Below are 19,808 nucleotides of genomic sequence, written 5' to 3' on the forward strand. Positions count from 1 at the left end.
AAGCGATGAGCCAGTTTGACGTCAGTCATGAGGTTATTCACACCACAGGAAATGAGCAACCATGGTCAGCAGTGAGTTCATTGCTCACTGTACTCGATCAACATGGACCTAGGGGATTTCTCAGCCAATTACATGTTGTGTTTTGGTGAGGGGAACTTTTATAACTATCCTTATGACCATTGACTCATTCCCAATCTAGCAGAATCTAGCAGAATAGCCAGGACTGCCCCCAGACTGATGGAGTAAAAAACACTTAGAAACAACTAGCTGGGTAAGTCCCCAAAATCAGGGAAAAGGCAGCTGCATGTGAATCCAATTAAACACAGAAATCAAGAGTTCTAACATTTCTTGTAAAACAAACATTTATTTGCAATAATTATGTACAAGGATACAAAAAACAAAAAAATCCACAAGGTCCACCTCCTCTGCTCATATTGCTCATTAAAACAAAAGACAAGGCCTGGTAACAAATGACAAGTTCAGTTGATGGCAGTTCCCACTGGTGCTGTTGCTACAGACCCTGCTGTGGTGGAACCCGCCAGGGCCTGTCAGGTTTACGTTTTCACTGCCGTGTCTCGAGATTTGTAGATCACTCCTCTGCTCTTCAGCTCTCTCACCACACCTTTAAAAAGGCATGAGATTTCATTTAGTGAAATTATTCCACAATCACAGCATCAAATTGACCAAAACAATCTGATGTTTAGCAGGTTTGGAAACAAAACTAATGGTGAGTGCGTGGCCTGGGTCAGTGCAGATCAGTACAGCATACCTGGAGGTAGTCTGCCCGTCACTGAAACAGCGTACACACCTGGCTTAAAGTTACCTGTGGTAAATAAATGAAAACACATTCATTTTTTTGGCAGCAGTCAGTTTCAAGTTAATGAGCAACCACATGATGAAGCAGGAGGGGCCTATACTGATGTTAAGGTGGTGATGAAGATAATGATGATGATGATGATGATGATGATGATGATGATATAATGGTGTTGACAACGGGTTGGTAAAAATCTAATCACTACAAAATCTATTGGGATCACTGATGATGATAATGATGATGATATAATGGTGTTGACAACGGGTTGGTAAAAATCTAATCACTACAAAATCTATTGGGATCACTGCTACCACCTGGCCAGGTGTCAGCCTTTGAACCAGGCTCACTTCCTCACCTATCCTTTGCCACTTGGCTACCCAGCTGTCCTCGGGACTCATCATGGCGACCACTCTGTGGACCAAAACACAGCCTTTACATCCAGCGAGGGCTCGGTTCAATCGGCGTTCGGCATGCAACTGTAGTGATCGGCGCTTACCCATCAAACGACGAGCTTGTGCATTCATAAACCATCTCCCGGTTTCCTTTCATCTGCAGGTAAGACTCGCAGTTGTCACAGCCGTCGTATTCAAACTGGTCGATGGTCTGAAGGAAAAATAACCGTGAGTCAATTTAGTTTAGTTTAATACACTGGGCAAACAGAATGTGACAAATAACAATTGCGATTTAAATGGTACGGACAGAAATCAGTTCTCCATTCAATGTTTTATCAAGAAAATTTCAAGAACAAAAGCCAAATCAAGGTCTTAAAAAAAAACAAAAAAAAACAAAACGTCACTGTTAGTGTCTTGTGTGGAAGTGCGAGACACAAACGCTGTTTCGATAGCGAACGATTGTTAGCAGAGACGCTAGCGCAAGAGTTGTGTCTAAAACGCCTTGTTTACCTTCACTAGAGAACAAAGAAGACAAGCTCGCAGATGGCGAAGGTCTTTGGGGACCGTCTCCAAAGCCATTGCGTCAAAATTCGAGGTAGAAATGCCGATAAAACTAGATTTTCAACGGATTACTACTTTGATACGTTCTCGTCGCTGGGGAATTACGTCACAATCCCTGACAAGGACCCTTCGTGCGAGGAGCTCGATCATGCGCCTGCACAAAATTCTGCTGTAAATATACCGGAATACGATGGCGTTTTGGACGTTCCCCTGAGATCCCGTGTATTTACACTTTTACCTTTAATCACACAGTACAATAGTAATGTTATACAGTTCAATAATAATAATAATAATAATAATAATAATAATAATAATAATAATAATAATAATAATAATAATAATAATAATAATAATATTGAATTGTATAGCGCTTTCCAGAAAACTGAGACACTTTACAAGAGCATTGAAATAATAAAATCAGTACATTGAATCATAACTACAAATAAATCAAAATATAGAGGAACACGAAATTACAAGAAATCAAAGAAATTTAAAAGAAACTGATGATGGTGAAGTTGAAGAATACATAACTGGACAGGCAACACAGGACAATTAATCCGATGTTCTTTTACATTTTATCACTACAGTTGCATTATAATAATTTGTCATGTAGTCTTGGTGTAGTTGAACCAGTATGGGTCAAATAACAACAAGCATTCATTGTTACATGTTTGTTTTATTTCAAGCTTATAATCATTATTATTGATTTATTTTCTATGAATAAAAGGAAAATATGCAAAAAGCAACTTCAAGGTAATTTTGGCAGGCTGCTTTAGCAATAGGGAGTGTCTATCTAAAGTTCAGGCCCAGTGTGTTCCCACAAAGTGAAAAATACATTGACATTTATTCTTTTGCGCTTCATACTTTTTGTTAAATGTTGACTTATTTATTGATTGATTGATTGGAAGTTTACTTATTTTGCTGAGGCGTGTCTTGCTTGGTGAATGTTAATAAAAAGTTAATTACATTGTTTAAAAAATAAATAAATAAAAGGTTATAGTTTTAGTTGTCATTCTCTTACATCCGTCTATTGCCCCAAAAACTGTATGCATGTCTTAATGTCTAAATAACAAATCATTTTAATGTATGTTTTCATTGGTATGCACCATAATAGATTTGAATGGTTAATATGTTTATGAATTAGTTATGGAAGATAAGGTTAGATCAAAGTCATGGTGAGATTTGATCTGGGATTAAAGTGGTTTGAGTTCTTCATCTTCATGCTTGATTTTGGCTTTTTTTTTATAATCAAGCCTGATCTTGTTTGTTTGTATCGCATCTTCTGGTAAATGTAACCTTATTTTGAAAAAAGAGTGAAACACATGAACACTGTTGCTGACTTGGACAACTTTATCCATTTTCTGTCACTGCTTCTCCTGCACTCTGGGTCGCAGGTCTACTGAAGTCTATCTCAAATGTCTGGAGGTGAAGAGGCCTGAAGTGCGTGTCTTCTGTCTGTGGGAGGGAACCCGAGCACAGGGAGAACGTGTACCTCCAGACAAGAGAGATGCTCCGTGGTGAAAACCACCAAGCTTTCCCATTTTCTTCCGCTCAATCTCTGTGACCACAGGAAGGTCAAAGACAGAGATGAAAACTTTCAAGCTGCAAAAGGTTTGACTAAAATCAATAGGAAAGTGAAATGAGTGAAAACTAATGGAAAAAAGACCCTATCACCTCAAGAAGTGGTATACTTGAACATGAACAGGTTAATGCTTGGTGATGGAATGAATCTTTATCTTCACCCCAGTGTTTGTCTGAAAACAAATTTTTCTTTTATCTTTGAAGGAAAAACATTCTGTGAACATGATGTGCCCAATGGATCATAAGCAAGAGCCACAGCACAAAGAATGCCACCAAGTGAAACAACGTGACTTCAACTTTGCTACGGTTTTCAAGAGTGCAGAGATTTGGCCAACTCCTAACCGTGGCCATTTGGCCACCCGTTTCTACAGAGAGGTCAGGTCTCAACATCATAACGTCCACCGTGTAACACAATGCTACTGCTCAGAAAGTGCAAGTCAATGCTGTTCCTTTGCTTGATTTTTATGCTGACTTAATGATGTACACTAATAATAATGATGTAAAACAATACTTGAGGTAACTGTACTGTTGGAATGTAGAAAAAAATGAAGGATTTTTTATTGATTGGATTGATTGATATTACAATTCATTCCTTTCAATGACTGACCTGATTTCCACTGTGCCCTGAGAACCATACACTGATGATGATACACTGATTTGGAGTAGTGCAGTGGCTGGCCACTAGAAGCTGCTAGGTTGTTGTCCTCTCAGGTTGAAGTGTTTTTTTGTTTTTTTTTAAACATATAGTTTTAGAAAACCACTTTCTTATTTTGTTTTTGATAGATATCCTCAGTAGCAACAAGTATATGACTAGTGTAGCAGCTCACCTAAAGAAAAGGGCTACGTGGCAACATGAATGAATGCACATTGACAACAACTCTGACCCACTGTCAAGAGACTTTTTACACCTTTTAAACTGCATGAATTTTAATCAGCACGTCACGCGGCCTACTCACAACAGGGGACACACCCAGGGCCTATTCATAACCTATGGCTTGTCCACTGGTGTGTCCTCTGTTGTTGATCTGGCCGTGTCCGACCATCATTGTGTGTATTTTAACATTGCCAGTTTTAACCAACAGGAAGCCCCGGTGAGAACAGTGAGGAAACGCTGCCTTACTTCTGAGGTGGCTGCAAATTTTATTGAGTTTTTAAAATGCACTCCTGCTGAAATTTTACCTGCACCCTGTGATTTTATTGTTGAACATTTTAACAGTAAACTTAAATCCACAATAGACTCTGTGGCTCCACTTTTAACAAAAACAGTTAAACCGAAGCAGCTTTTATCCCCGTGGAGACGTAAACCAGAGATTTTAAAATAAAAAAGACAATGCAGGAGTGCAGAGAAGGTGGAGAAAAAGCAAACTCACCATTCATTACGAAGTGCTTCGTGAACAACTCAAATGTCACAATAATGCAATCAAACAGGCAAGAATCTCCCATTTTTCAAAACTTATCAAAGAAAACAAAAATAATTCAAAGTATCTTTTCTCCACCTTCAACCTTTTAACTAATAATAATCTTAAAAAAAATCCCCAGAGATGCCGTCTGACGCTCTCTGCGAGAACTTTACATGCCACTTCAGGAGTAAAATGGATGGCATTAGGTCCAGTCTTTTAGCGCATCAGAATGTATCTTTTAATACATCTGGACTGTCATTTTTATCCGAGGAAACACTGGAGAGTTTTGCCCTGGTTGATGCGAGGACACTTGGTCGAGTTTTCTCCCAGGTAAACACAGCAACCTGTCTTTTAGATCAAATTCCCACATCACTTTTAAAGACATTTTATGGATTCTTTGAGGAACAGATTTTATGCATTGTAAATTTCTCTTTTCAGACGGGTGTCTTCCCTGCTGCCTTTAAAACGGCAGTGGTGAGGCCCCTTCTGAAGAAGAGCAATTTAGACCAAACTATTCTTGACAATTACAGACCTGTATCCAACTTGCCATTTTTAAGTAAGATTTTAGAAAAATAGTTTTTAACCAATTAAATTATTTTTTAAGTACAAACAACATCTTAGAGAAATGTCAGTCTGGTTTTAGGATGAACCACAGCACCGAGACAACCCTTGTAAAGATTTTAAATGATATTGTGTGTAACGAGGACTCAAATAAACTCACAGTCCTGGTGCTACTGGATCTAAGTGCTGCTTTTGATACAGTAGATCACCACATTTTATTAAACAGACTCAGAAACCTGGTGGGCCTCTCCGGTGCTGTTCTTAATTGGTTTTGTTCTTATCTCACAGATCGCTATTTCTTCGTAAGTTTGGATGCGTGTTCCTCCGGAAAACATAAAATTAAGTGTGGGGTTCCCCAAGGGTCAATTTTAGGTCCGGTACTTTTTAATCTTTACATGCTTTCACTTGGGGATGTCATCAGGAGACACGGCGTCACCTTCCACTCTTATGCTGATGATACACAGCTTTACATTGCTGTCTCCTGATGACACAGGGCCTATTGACACCCTTTTTTAAATGTATTTTAGATATTAAGTCATGGATGGCAGCGAACTTCCTACAGCTCAACGAGGACAAACAGAGGTTTTACACCGTGTGCACAATTATTAGGCAAGTTGTATTTTTGAGGATTAATTTTGCTATTGTACATCTAGAGTGCTTTTGGTCAATCCAAAATGTGAACAAACCATCAAACCTGAACATTTAAGTCGTAAAAGTGAAGTTCTGGCTTTCTTATGAGAATATCTTTATGTACACCATTATTCAGTAACTATTAGTGTGCACAATTATTAGGCAACTAAAAAAACAAAGATTTTCCCATCTCACTTGTTTATTTTTACCTGTTAAAGTGAGAATAATAAGAAAAAAAACTCAAAATTAACAAATAAACATTTCAGAAATAAAATGAAAAAAAAAAAAATAATAATAATGAGAGCAGGTCTTCGCTGAGGCTCAGTCCCGAATAATAATAATTAAAAAAAACCCAGTCACCAGTATAGCCACCCTTCTTTTCAATAACATTCACAAGCCTTCCATTCGCGGAGTTAGTCAGTTTCTTGATCTGGTCAGAATCAACTTTTTGTGCAGCCGCCGAAACACTGTTCAGAGAGGTGTACTGTTTACCTTTACTGTAAATTTCCTGCTTAAGAAGGGCCCAAAAGTTCTCAATAGGGTTTAAGTCAGGTGAAAAGGGGGGCCATGTCATTAGTTTTTCATCTTAAGGCCTTTACTGGCCAGCCACACAGTGGAATACTTTGATGCATGTGATGGAGCATTGTCTTGCATAAAATCAAAGTCTTCTTGAAAGATGCAGACTTTTTTCAGTACCACTGCTTGAAGGAAGTGTCTTCTAAAAATTGGCAGTAGGTCTGAGAGTTGATTTTGAGTCAATTTTCAACCCAAAAAGGTCCAACTAGCTCATCTTTAACAATACCTTCCCATACCAGTACCCCACCCCCATCTTGCTGGCATCTGAGTTGAAGTGGAACTCTGTAGCCATTACTGATCCAACCACGGGCCCATCCATCTGGTCCATCAAGAGTCACTCTCATCTCATCAGTCCACATGAAGAATCTGTCTTCAGATATTTCTTGGCCCATTCTTGACGTTTCAACTTGTGTGTCTTGTTCAGAGGTGGTCGGGTTTCAGCCTTTCTTACCTTGGCCATGTCCCTGAGAACTAAATACCTTGTACTTCTTGACACTCCAGGTAGGTTGCAGTTGTGAAATATTGCAGAACTGCAGGATAATGGGTTCCTGGCTTCAAGTTTGATTCTTCTCAATTTTTTGCAGTTAATTTGCATCTTTTCTTCTCAACACGTTTCTTGCAACCCTGTTTACCATTTGCTACAAAACGTTTGATGGTTCTGTGATCACGCCCCAATATCTTAGATATTTCAAGTGTGCTGCATCCCTCTGAAAGACTTTTTTTTACAATTTTTGTATTTTCAGAGTCAGTCAAATCTCTTTTTTGGACCATTTTTCCTGAGGAGAAGAATCTGCCTAATAATTATGCACACCTTGAAATAGGGCGTTGATCTCCTTAGGCCACACCCTCCCTCGTTACACAAATACACATCATCTAATATGCATTATATCCTCTTAGCATTCAAGTTTATACAGCTTGGGGTTGGAAATTAAGGATAAAATGATGATATAGTCAAAATAGTCACTTGCCTAATAATTGTGCACACCGTGTAGTTATTGGTCCTGAAGGCAAGAGAGAGAGAAACTTTTACCAAAACTTCACGATTTTAAACCAACACAATCTGTAAAGAACCTGGGCGTCATTTCTGACTCTGAGCTTAGTTTTATTGCGCATATTAAAAACGTCACAAAGACGGGTTTTTATCATCTGAAGAATATAGCCAGAGTCCGCCCGTTTCTCTCCCAGGCAGACACAGAGGTGCTGACGCATGCTTTATTTCTTGTTGGATAGACTATTGCAATGACCTGCTCTCTGGTCTAGCGAGAAAAAAAAACCTATCTGTAACCTACCGGTACTTCAGAACTCAGCCACTTGTGTGCTTACTATAGGACCAGGGGGCGGGATCACATTACTCCAGTTTTAAAATCGCAGCATTGGCTCCCTGTGCGATTCAGGATCGATTTTAAAGTTTTATTTTATTCGTTTTCAAATGTCTTAACGGTCTTGGACCATCTTATTTATCAGATCTGTTTTTATCATATCAGACATGCTGAGGTCCTCTGGAACCGGCCTATTAATTGTTCCAAGTGTTCGGACCAGAACCCATGGAGAGGCTGTGTGTGTGTGTGTGTGTGTGTGTGTGTGTGTGTGTGTGTGTGTATTTGCTCTTTTTCTTTTAATTGCTGTTAAGCACCTTGAGTTGCAAGTCATTGTATGAAAGGTGCTATACAAATAAAATTTGATTGATTGATTGATTGATTGATTGAATACACCAACATAAATTAGGCCAAGAACAAGCTTTGGCGTGCACTCGACAAACCAGAGAACACCTTTAGAGTCCCACCTTATCTGTATTTAAACAATGTATTGCCATCCTTGAAACCTGCACACTCAAGAGTAACTGAATGTCTTCAAGATACTTATTGCACAGTTATTTCATGCATGATATCCCAAATGCACATAAAGAAAACCTTCAATATTAATTATTTTAGCCACAGTAGGCAAGAACATTAGTTATTAGAGGAACAGAATCATGAGCATTAGTTGGCATCAAGTGTCGCTCGAGCAACCCTTGTAAACACAGAAAGCTATGCTGCAGTGTCCCGCAGTGTCATTATATTTGGCCTGCGAGGCTGGACCTCCAGTATTATACAGCATAGGTATGTACCGCTACAAATTTGTACCGCTACAAATACAAATCTCAGAATGTTCTGCTCAGGGGCCTCCCCCATGCTATTTTAAACAGAGCGTTCAAGCAATCCATCATCAACGTCATGATCATATGGAAGGATCACCCCATATCACGTGTTCCCCTCCCTACCCACCCCTGACCAATAAATCCCAGATCATAGACAATTTACGTGACCCGCCTTTGATCTGAGATCATAGCGCACCGTTGCCTATTAATTCTGTGCACACTGTATAACTGCGTTTAAACGGACTGACGAACAACACTTGACCAACAACACTGTTTTGCATACTTTAACGTTATTAAATCTAATCAAAGAAAGAAAGACCAAACAGCCAGGGACTTCGGCATCTATTATCCATGCATATAGATATATATGTATATGCGTACTTATATATTTTTCCTATTAACAGGTAAGGTTGTTATATTACTATTTTGAAAAAGCCAAAGTTTTTAAAGTGAACTCAGAAAATCCAAACGTATGTTTTCCGTTAACTCGGACAAATACACCGTTCAAGTTCAAGAACGTATTTGTATTTGTTATGCCAACTTCAAAAGTAAACACAATATGGCCCACTTCCGGTGTAACTTCCCCGAAATGTACATACATTTTATCTTTCTTTTACCGATTTGGAGCCCATTTGGAAATGTTTACCCCAGTGTTTATTGTGTGGCGCTTCTAATAAATAAAAATGTTTTCATTTGTTAGCTGGCGTTAGCAATTTGTTAGCAACCGTTAAGACGTGTAAGGGGCTGAGCCAGTTGCCTTGCCCGGTTCCGTGCCTGCTTTCACGCATCTTAAAAAACAAAACAAAAAACCTTGGGTCTTCACTTTGAGGAGGCCTAACAAGTGTGTGTGTTGGCGTGCACTACATTGTGTACTTTGCCTGTCCTCCAAAATGCGCAGTCAAAAGCATGGACGTCGGCGGAAGGTCTCTACCTGTCAGCATCAATCCTCACAACTTCCCTGCCAAGCTGTGGCGCTTGGTGAACAACCCGGCCAACCGCTCCATCTTCTGGGACAGCCAGGGCGAGGCCATCGTCATCAACCGGCAGCTCTTCGAGCGGGAGATCCTGTCGCCGGGCCCCTTCACCCTGGACAACGTGGACACCTTCAAGACCACCAACTTCTCCAGCTTCGTCCGCCAGCTCAACCTCTACGGCTTCCGGAAGGTGGACCCGGCCAACAGGGACAACAACCTGCCCGCCGCCAACTGCTCCACCTACTATCACTTCTTCAACCCGAACTTCAAGAGGATCAGCCCCGGACTGGTCGCGACGCTGAGGAGGCTCACCGCCGACAACAAGGCCAAGATCCAGTCCGGCCAGACCGTCAGCTGTCGGCCCCCGAGTCGGCGCCAGAGGTTGAACCTCGTCAACGGCACTGCAGAAATAAGTGACAAGAGGGGTAGGCCCTCGTGCATCACATTCTCTGGTGTAGCACTTTTCAACATGCTTCCACAAAGGAAGAGGACACCTGAAACATTAAATCAACTCTGGAGCCCAGTAGTTCATCACTTCTTACTACATACCAGTGGTGGAAAAAGTATTCACATTATTGACTCAAGTAACAGTATGGATTCTTGTGTGAAATGAAAAATAAATACAAAAATCTAATTGTTTTAACAGAATAGTCTGGAAGTTAATTGACTTGCATGAGCATTCAAATCATTTTCAACAGGTTTGGGTTTTTATTTTTCTTCTCAACAGCAGCACAACCAAATTGTAATCAGTGATTTAGAGAGTACAAGTAACAATGAGACAGAAAAAGAAATACGCAAGTAGAAATACCTGAAAAAACTACTAAAGTACAGTAACAAAAGCCCACCTCTGTCAAAACCAAAAATGATGAATGCATTTTTAATTCCCTATTGTTGTTACACATCCAAACATTCTCTTGCTCTTCTATTTTCTCCAGGCAACCTGCTGCAGCAGAGCGCCGTGCATCAGAAGCTGAGCTACCCGTACTATTTAAACGAATCCCAGAACGTCCTGCCACACAATGGGACCTTGGCCCCGCCTCGATACCTGATCCGGGGCCATGCGACGGCTATTCTTCCATCCATCTTCGCCAACGACCAAGGGGTTCCAGTCGCCCCAGGCAACCACTACGCTGGATTGGCTGACAATCACTGGGACTTTAACTTGAACTACAGCTCAGCCACCGCACACGCTCGGCCGGTCTTGATGAGCGGTGTAGGAAAGTCTCCTGACGCACAAAATCAGCCTGGCTACTGTGCTCCAGGTAAGCATCACTGCAATGATTTTAGGGGGCAAACTACGGTCCGGGGGCAATATGCGGCCCGTGAAGCTTTTTTAATTCTTGGCCGCCGAACTTGAAGAAATGACAATAATTATCATGTTATCAAATGATCATAAAATAGTTATATAAACTAGCATGTGCTTTTACATATCTCATGGACATTTTTATCCTATAAAGTGGGGTCACCAAACACTCCAACCATCCCCTCCTTTCCCCCGAAACCCATTGTGGCCCACCAGTCAAAAACTTTGCCTAAACCCCTGTATTAGAATGTGTTGTCTCCGAGCCAAATTGTGCTGAGAATACAGTTTGTGTGTTTTACATTTTCTCTCAATCCTTTCAGTATTCCAATGCTTCCAACCGGGCCCCATAACTTCCCATCTGAATGGTGGACTGGAGGCTGAGTTCTCCAACAGGTTCTACCAGGTTGTTTGATTTTGTTGTGTAAAAAATAAATCGAATGTTGAACAAAACTCAAAGTCTAAGAAGCATTTATTATTGGAGCTCCAAGGGACACACAGTGACAGCAAGGCAGTCAGAATGCAAGTGCAAAAAAGAAGAGACAGTCAAGATCTTTTATCCTGTGCTTCGCACGCAGAAGCAAGATAAGTTACAGCAACCGCAGGCATTGCCAGGCACAGGCTGCAACGACCTTGTTCTCGGCTCCCGTTGCTAGGATACCAGGAGATACCAGGCTGTGCAGGTTTCTCACAGAGACATAGAAGAAAAAAATAACTTTCATTCACGTGGGCATAAGCTGTAACTTTCCATCAGTATGAAAAACAAAATAGCAAGAAAGCAGTCAGAGCAGTAATTTTCCATTACAGATTTTTATGTCATTTATTCTAAACAAAAGGGATGTGTTGGTCAATTTTGAATCTTATTTTTGTAGGTCACTGTTACTGCAACATGAACTTGACAATTTGAGGTAAATGTGACAGAAAAACACTTGAAGAGGGACTGCACTGATTTTACCAGAATATGTTCATTTTAGTTGTTGGTCAACATGTAGAGTTCCGTAGAACCAGATTTTTTTTTTTATGTATTTGTAAATACACTCTATGAAACCATGGCAGTTTGTCTTTTTTAGATATATTTGATTTGGTCCTTCCTCATTCTCCATCTACACTCACATGCATAGCCACTAGAGGGAGACATTCAACCATCTAACCCCTGGCAATCCTGACTCAGTCAGACTCCAGTTGTGGCTGCTGCTGAGGACGAAGCCTAAATGGGTGAGCTGCAGTGCGATGGCCACCTTCACCTTCAGTCCCAACCCGAGGCTCCGAGCTAACAGCGCCTCTCCCAACCGACAGCCATGGTCCATAGTACAAGGAAAGTGGCGAGCGGCCCAGCCTGTTACCGTGCTCCACCTTGTGAACTCCAGCTGGACAACAAATATAACATCCTGAGTGTTGAGGACTTTTCTCCGCTCCAAACTGACCATCTTTGTCTTGCTTCCTCTCTGACTTCCACTGCCAGCAGCCTGGGGAGTTAGGGTGTCTGCGTCGGGACCCCCTTTCAGGTCCATGACCTCCGCCTCTCGGCAAAGGATCGGGAAGTAGGCTGCTCACAAGGCGCAACGCTCTGGTGGCCTTTAAATAGGGCATTAAAATAACAAAATCAGTACATACAATCATAACTACAAATAAATCAAAATGTAGAGGTACATGAAATTACAAGAAATCAAATTTAAAAGAAATTGAAGAAAGGCAACAAAGGACAACTGATCAGAAGTTAAAAGCAGTTCTAAAAAGGTGGGTTTTGAGATGGGATTTGAAGGTACAGTCACGAATGTGTTTTGGGATAGAGTTCCAGAGGGTGGGAGCAGCTATAGAGAAGGCTCTGTCGCCCCAGGTTTGGTGCTTGGTTCTGAGTGGTGGAGAAAGGAGGTTGGCATCAGTGGAGCAGAGGCTGCGGGAAGGAGTGTGGCGGTGGAGCAGGGTGGTAAGGTAGAAGGGAGCCTGGTAATAATGAAATAATTTTTTTGTGAATATTTCCATATGGGGTATACGTACAAGTGACACCATTCTTATGCATATTTATTTTAAAAAAAACTTTTTTTTAAGGGTTGCAATATCCTTAGTTTTTTTTTTCTACGATAGTCCTTTAATTTTGAGTTCCACAAATGGGTGACATTAAAGTTGAAAAGCTGTAAGAGTTAAAAGAGTTCCCGCGGAAGCCGTTTACTCAAGTTTCTTTGAACTTTAGTATATGACAGGAAACACTTTGATGAGCAAAAGTTTCTTTAGGGCCATTTCACAAAAACATACTGTTTTCAGCTCGCAGCTCGTCAAGGTCCGGACAGCAAAATTTGAGCCCTTTTAAGATGCATTCCTACTCCAAAGCCATTTACTCAGTTTTATTCAAAGGAAAAAGGTTGTGTGTGTGTGTGTGTGAGAGGCAGAGAGAGAGAGAGGGAGAGAGAGAGAGAGAGAGAGAGAGAGAGAGGGAGAGAGAGAGAGAGAGAGAGAGAGAGAGAGAGGTACACACCTGCGCATGCATGCGGTGGGATGCTTGCAGCAGGTTTAATTTGTTATAGAGTCTTGGTGTAGTTGAACACAGTATTGGCCAAAAAAGCTTATCATCATTATAATTGATTTATTTTCTATGAATAAAAGGAAAATTAGAACTGCCATCCAAAATATGTTAAAGGAAACTTCAAGGTAATTTTGGCTGGCTGCTTTGGCAATAGGGAGTGTGTTTATCTAAAGTTTAGGCCCAGTGTGTTCCCACAAGGTGAAAAATACATTGACATTTATTCTTTTGCGCTTCATACTTTTTGTTAAATGTTGACTTATTGATTGATTGATTGAAAGTTTACTTATTTTGCTGAGGCGTGTCTTCCTTGCTGAATGTTTTAATAAATAGGTTATAGTTTTAGTTGTCATTCTCTTACATCCGTCTATTGCCCCAAAAACTGTATGCATGTCTTAATGTCTAAATAACAAATCATTTTAATGTATGTTTTCATTGGTATGCACCATAATAGATTTGAATGGTTAATATGTTTATGAATTAGTTATGGAAGATAAGGTTAGATCAAAGTCATGGTGAGATTTGATCTGGGATTAAAGTGGTTTGAGTTCTTCATCTTCATGCTTGATTTTGGCTTTTTTTTTATAATCAAGCCTGATCTTGTTTGTTTGTATCGCATCTTCTGGTAAATGTAACCTTATTTTGAAAAAAGAGTGAAACACATGAACACTGTTACTGACTTGGACAACTTTATCCATTTTCTGTCACTGCTTCTCCTGCACTCTGGGTCGCAGGTCTACTGAAGTCTATCTCAAATGTCTGGAGGTGAAGAGGCCTGAAGTGCGTGTCTTCTGTCTGTGGGAGGGAACCCGAGCACAGGGAGAACGTGTACCTCCAGACAAGAGAGATGCTCCGTGGTGAAAACCACCAAGCTTTCCCATTTTCTTCCGCTCAATCTCTGTGACCACAGGAAGGTCAAAGACAGAGATGAAAACTTTCAAGCTGCAAAAGGTTTGACTAAAATCAATAGGAAAGTGAAATGAGTGAAAACTAATGGAAAAAAGACCCTATCACCTCAAGAAGTGGTATACTTGAACATGAACAGGTTAATGCTTGGTGATGGAATGAATCTTTATCTTCACCCCAGTGTTGGTCTGAAAACAAATTTTTCTTTTATCTTTGAAGGAAAAACATTCTGTGAACATGATGTGCCCAATGGATCATAAGCAAGAGCCACAGCACAAAGAATGCCACCAAGTGAAACAACGTGACTTCAACTTTGCTACGGTTTTCAAGAGTGCAGAGATTTGGCCAACTCCTAACCGTGGCCATTTGGCCACCCGTTTCTACAGAGAGGTCAGGTCTCAACATCATAACGTCCACCGTGTAACACAATGCTACTGCTCAGAAAGTGCAAGTCAATGCTGTTCCTTTGCTTAATTTTTATGCTGACTTAATGATGTACACTAATAATAATGATGTAAAATAATACTTGAGGTAACTGTACTGTTGGAATGTAAAAAAAAAAAAGAAAGATTTTTTTATTTAAAGTAGATTGATATTAAAATTCATTTCCTTCAATGACTGACCTGATTTCCACTGTGTCCTGAGAACCATACACTGATGATGATACACTGATTTGGAGTAGTGCAGTGGCTGGCCACTAGAAGCTGCTAGGTTGTTGTCCTCTCAGGTTGAAGTATTTTTTTTAAAACATACAAATAGTTTTAGAAAACCACTTTCTTATTTTGTACGCTAGTGTAGCAGGTTACCTAAAGAAAAGGTCTGCGTGGCAACATGAATTACACCAACATCAATTAGGCCAAGAACAAGCTTTGGTGTGCACTCGACAAACCAGAGCACAGAGTCCCACCTTATCTGTATTTAAACAATGTATTGCCATCATTGAAACTTGCACTCTCAAGAGTACTTATTGCACAGTTATTTCATGCATGATATCACAAATACACAAAGAAAACCTTCAATATTAATTATTTTAGCCACAGTAGGCAAGAACATTAGTTATTACAGGAACAGAATCATGAGCATTAGTTGGCATCAAGTGTTAGTTGAGACAAAAATGCTTGAGCTATTACAGCAAGCATTAAGCTGTGCTTAGTTTCATATTCAGGTTGAAGCAAAGCTGGTTGGAGTGCACATGAAAAGGTTCACCAAATTCCTTTTTCCCCCAATACATTTTAATGTTGGCCCACAACACCCCTGATTTAGATCAATATTGGGACTTGCTTATGACATCTCCCTGACAGTAACCTAACAATACTGTGAGAAAAAAAATTCAACATGTATTAATAATACTTAAAAAAATAAAAATAAAAAAATAAAAAAAATAAAAAAAATCTTGCATATCAGTATAAGAAAGTCGGAAAACACTGTTCATTTTAGGTTTATTGCAAAGGAAGAGTGCCAGAAACTCCCCCCTGTAGCGTCTAATTTGCTCCTACAGCTGATGGGCTCCACCATACTATTTCAAACGGAAAGCGTTCAAGCAATCCATCATAAAATGTCATCATCAATCGGACGAATCACCCCACACCACGTGCCCCCCAACCCACCTCCCCACCAATCCAGATCATAGACAATTTACGTGACCTGCCTTTGATCTGAGATCAAAGCACACCGTTGCTGATAAATTCTATGCACTTTGTATTTAGCTGCCGTTTAAACTGACTGACGAACAACAATACTCTGTTTCGCATACTCTACCGTTATTAAACCCAATCAAAAACAGAAAAAAGGACCAAATAGCCACGGACTTTGGCATCTATACATATAAACGTAAATATATATTTATATGCGTACGTATACATTTTCTATTAACAGGTAAGATTGTTTAATTACTCTTTTCAAAATCATGAACGTTTTTTGAAGTGAACTCAAAAAATCGCTAGGTATGTCTCACGTTTACTAGGACAAATACACCCTTCGAGATCAAGAACGTATTTGATCGTATTCGTTATGCCAACTTCAAAAGTAAACACAATATGGCCCACTTCCGGTTTAACTTTCTCGCAATGTACATGCATTTTTATCTTTCTTTAAACGATTTGGAGGTCATTTATAAAAAAAAATATATATATATATTCCCGCATTTATTGTGTGGCGCTTCCAATGAATAAAAAAAGTTTTGATTTGTTAGCTAGCGTTAGCAATTCGTTCAAACGGTTAATATGGCCCACTTCCGGTTTGACTTTCTCGCAGTGTACATGCATTTTTATCTTTCTTTAACCGATTTGGTGGCCATTTATAAAAGTTTACTCCCGTGTTAATTGTGTGGCGCTTCCAATGAATAAAACATGTTTCAATGTTTTGTTAGCTAGCGTTAGCAATTCGTTAAGACGTTTAACGGGCTTAGCCAGTTGCCCTGCCCGGTTCCTTGCCTGCTTCTACGTATCTTTTTTAAAACCTGTCTTCACTTTGAGGAGGCCTAACGTGTGTGTGTGTGTGTGTGTGTGTGTGTGTGTGTGTGTGTGTGTGTGTGTGTGTGTGCGTGCGTGCGTGCGTGTGTGCTGATGGGCACTACCTTGTCTGTCCTCCAAAATGCGCAGTCAAAAGCATGGACGTTGGCGGAAGGTCTCTACCTGTCAGCATCAATCCTCACAACTTCCCTGCCAAGCTGTGGCGCTTGGTGAACAACCCGGCCAACCGCTCCATCTTCTGGGACAGCCAGGGCGAGGCCATCGTCATCAACCGGCAGCTCTTCGAGCGGGAGATCCTGTCGCCGGGCCCCTTCACCCTGGACAACGTGGACACCTTCAAGACCACCAACTTCTCCAGCTTCGTCCGCCAGCTCAACCTCTACGGCTTCCGGAAGGTGGACCCGGCCAACAGGGACAACAACCTGCCCGCCGCCAACTGCTCCACCTACTATCACTTCTTCAACCCGAACTTCAAGAGGATCAGCCCCGGACTGGTCGCGACGCTGAGGAGGCTCACCGCCGACAACAAGGCCAAGATCCAGTCCGGCCAGACCGTCAGCTGTCGGCCCCCGAGTCGGCGCCAGAGGGTGAACCTCGTCAACGGCACTGCAGAAAAAAGTGACAAGAGGGGTAGGCCCTCGTGCATCACATTCTCTGGTTTATGTCAAACAAACAAACAAACAAACAAACAAACAAACAAACACATAGTATTATTTTCAACATGCTCCCACAAAGGAAGAGGACACTTAAAACATTAAATTAACAGTATAAAATAAATAAATCAACCAATCAATCAATCAATCAATAAATACGTACTCTGGCAATTCCTTTTGCTGTCCTTTGAAAATAAGTTCTGAAATGTACAAAAGTTAAAAGGTTACACCCCTCCTCCCCCCAATGAAGCAGTCCATCCATCCATCCGTTCATCCATCCATGCATGCATGCATGCATACATGCATCCATCTTCAATACCTGCTTCTTCCTGAACTCAGGGTTGAGCCTCTCCCAACTGTCATAGGTCGAAGGCTGGGCGACACCCTGGACAAGTCACCAGTTCTGAAACAAGACATTTGTTGATAATTTTGCAACTATTAAAATGTTGTAACACAATAGTCTGGAAGTGAATTGACTTGCATGAGCATCTGAATCATTTTTAACAGGTTGGGTAGTTTTTTCCTCAACAGCAGCACAACCAATCTGTAATCAGTGATTTGGAGAGTACAAGTAAAAATTCCTCTCTCTTATTTTCTCCAGGCAACCTCCTGCTGCAGCAGAGCGCCGTGCATCAGAAGCTGAGTTACCCGTACCATTTGAACGAAGCCCAGAACATCCTGCCACACAATGGGACTTTGGCCCTGCCCCGATACCTGATCCGGGGCCATGCGGCGGCTATTCCTCCGTCCGTCTTCGCCAACGACAAAGGGGTTCCAGTCGTCCCAGGCAACCACTACGCTGAAGTGGCCTCCAGCTTGGCCACCGCACACGCTCAGCAGGTCTTGATGAGTGGTGCAGAAAATCCTCCCGACGCACAAAATCAGCCTGGCTACTGTGCTCCAGGTGAGCATCACTGCAACGATTTTAGAACAGGTGTGGGAAAACTACGGCCCAGGAGTAATATGCGGCCCGTTATGCTTTTTTTTAAATTCTTGGCCGCCGAACTTGAAGAAATTATATTAATAGTAAGTTGTATTTCACACATTTTTTTTTCAATGTTTTAAGAGTCATTTCAACGACAGACATTCTGTTGTATCACTTTGGTCATTTTCAATTGACATTGAAACACATGTTTTCTACATATTCCATGACACATTTGTTTCTCCTATAAAATGGGTCACCAAACACTCCATCCATCTGCGGCTGCTCCGGTCCCTCTTGTCAGATTTGAGAAGCCATTGTGGCCCTGTATTAGAATGTGTTGTCTCCTAGCCAAATTGTGCATTAACACGCTTGTAATGTGCTGATGCACACCGAGTGAACTCTGTTAAAGATTTAGGCTGAGCATACAGTTTGTGTGTTTTACATTTTCTTTCAATCCTTTCAGTATTCCAGTGCTTCCAACCGAGCCCCATAACTTCCCATCTGAATGGTGGACCTCAGGTCGAGTTCTCCAACGGGTTCTACCAGGTTGTTTGATTTTTATATTTCATTTATTCTATTTGCAATTCACAGCAAATGTGTGTACAGTAAAGAAAGACAATTTTATCTCCAAGCATTTCTGTCATAACAAAAAAGATGTATTTACCCTTGCCAGACGAAACATCCCATGAACATAATGTGTCACATGGACAATGAACAACAGCCTAAAGAATACCAGGATGTGAAAAGATGTGACTTCGACTTGGACGCAATCTTTAAGATTGCAGATGAGGTTTTGCCAACCTCCACCAGTGGCTGCCTTGTCACTGTCGTCTCCCCAGAGAAGCCGGCCCTCGGCATTGTAGCCTCCTCCATCACCTGTAACACAATGCTGAGCGACACCCCCAAAATGGCCAAGCATAGTCTTCCCGTGCACGCTGGAAGCAGGTTGAGCTTTGCTGATGTGCTGAGATTCAAACAAGATGAAGACTCTGTGCTTTCACTATCGGACGAAATCCCAGACTATGCCATCTTTGAGGTGATTTTCCCATGCTTTTGATACATTAAATGGTGCACACGTTGAAAGATTTTGATATTCAATTTTATTTGATATTGATATTTTCTCTGTCCTGGCTAGGATGCCCTTGATGATGCACATGACCTGGACATAAGCGACTGCTCAAATCTGTGCTAGGAACAGCGTCGTGTGCAGGAAGAACAGCACGGGATACTTCTGATTTGATCCTTCCTATTTCTCCACCTACACTAACGCGAATAGATGGCCACTAGAGGGAGACAGTCACCCATCTTAAATCAGTGTCTATCGCCTGCTCCGCCCTTCGGCTCCATGTGGTGCCTTCGCATGCTGTTTGAAAAGGTTCTCAACTCTTTTTACTCCTGTAATATTCCAT

At 41.1% G+C, this 19,808-nt stretch overlaps 3 protein-coding genes and 1 long non-coding RNA gene across 5 annotated transcripts; 3 read left to right on the forward strand and 1 right to left on the reverse strand.

Annotated features, from left to right (window-relative positions):
- Positions 1-344: 344 nt before the first annotated feature.
- Positions 345-1,888, reverse strand: supt4h1 (SPT4 homolog, DSIF elongation factor subunit). Its single transcript, XM_076020131.1, has 5 exons — positions 1,717-1,888; positions 1,311-1,417; positions 1,170-1,225; positions 770-823; positions 345-622 (listed from the first exon to the last, which is right to left on the reverse strand). Exons 1-5 carry the CDS (start codon positions 1,783-1,785, stop codon positions 555-557), a joined length of 354 nt encoding a protein of 117 aa, XP_075876246.1. The 5' UTR covers positions 1,786-1,888; the 3' UTR covers positions 345-554.
- A 928-nt stretch (positions 1,889-2,816) lies between these two features.
- LOC142884475 (uncharacterized) lies at positions 2,817-3,856 on the forward strand. The gene is made up of 2 exons (XR_012926171.1): positions 2,817-3,472; positions 3,553-3,856. It is a non-coding gene; the product is annotated as an uncharacterized LOC142884475 (long non-coding RNA).
- A 5,066-nt stretch (positions 3,857-8,922) lies between these two features.
- Positions 8,923-19,626, forward strand: LOC142884472 (uncharacterized). Of its 2 annotated transcripts, XM_076020134.1 has the most exons (7): positions 8,923-9,022; positions 16,194-16,233; positions 16,958-17,451; positions 18,076-18,378; positions 18,863-18,945; positions 19,073-19,435; positions 19,535-19,626. In XM_076020134.1, exons 3-7 carry the CDS (start codon positions 16,959-16,961, stop codon positions 19,589-19,591), a joined length of 1,299 nt encoding a protein of 432 aa, XP_075876249.1. In that variant the 5' UTR covers positions 8,923-9,022; positions 16,194-16,233; position 16,958; the 3' UTR covers positions 19,592-19,626. The 2 variants fall into 2 exon arrangements, with proteins under 2 accessions (XP_075876249.1, XP_075876248.1); XM_076020133.1 differs by lacking the exons at positions 8,923-9,022; positions 16,194-16,233 and adding an exon at positions 14,570-14,740 and having other exon boundaries at positions 16,951-17,451.
- Positions 8,966-10,273, forward strand: LOC142884474 (heat shock factor protein 5-like). The gene is made up of 2 exons (XM_076020135.1): positions 8,966-9,029; positions 9,551-10,273. Exons 1-2 carry the CDS (start codon positions 9,020-9,022, stop codon positions 10,237-10,239), a joined length of 699 nt encoding a protein of 232 aa, XP_075876250.1. The 5' UTR covers positions 8,966-9,019; the 3' UTR covers positions 10,240-10,273.
- Positions 19,627-19,808: the final 182 nt, after the last annotated feature.

The sequence above is a fragment of the Nelusetta ayraudi genome, unplaced genomic scaffold (assembly GCF_046127955.1).
Source record: "Nelusetta ayraudi isolate G7.1 ecotype Tasmania unplaced genomic scaffold, CSIRO-AGI_Nayr_v1 ptg000011l, whole genome shotgun sequence".
In the NCBI taxonomy this organism is placed as follows: domain Eukaryota; kingdom Metazoa; phylum Chordata; class Actinopteri; order Tetraodontiformes; family Monacanthidae; genus Nelusetta; species Nelusetta ayraudi.

Bases quoted from the DNA above. Each gene is read 5' to 3' on its own strand.
- supt4h1 (XM_076020131.1), bottom strand. From the start codon at position 1,785: ATGGCTTTGGAGACGGTCCCCAAAGACCTTCGCCATCTGCGAGCTTGT. The intron at 1,418-1,716 runs GTAAACAAGGCG...TTTTTCCTTCAG, and splicing joins TTCTTTGTTCTCTAGTGAAG to ACCATCGACCAGTTTGAATA. The intron at 824-1,169 runs GTGAGGAAGTGA...TATTTACCACAG, and splicing joins AGCCAAGTGGCAAAGGATAG to GTAACTTTAAGCCAGGTGTG.
- LOC142884472 (XM_076020134.1), top strand. From the start codon at position 16,959: ATGGACGTTGGCGGAAGGTCTCTACCTGTCAGCATCAATCCTCACAAC. The intron at 18,946-19,072 runs GTTGTTTGATTT...TACCCTTGCCAG, and splicing joins TCTCCAACGGGTTCTACCAG to ACGAAACATCCCATGAACAT. The intron at 19,436-19,534 runs GTGATTTTCCCA...TGTCCTGGCTAG, and splicing joins CAGACTATGCCATCTTTGAG to GATGCCCTTGATGATGCACA.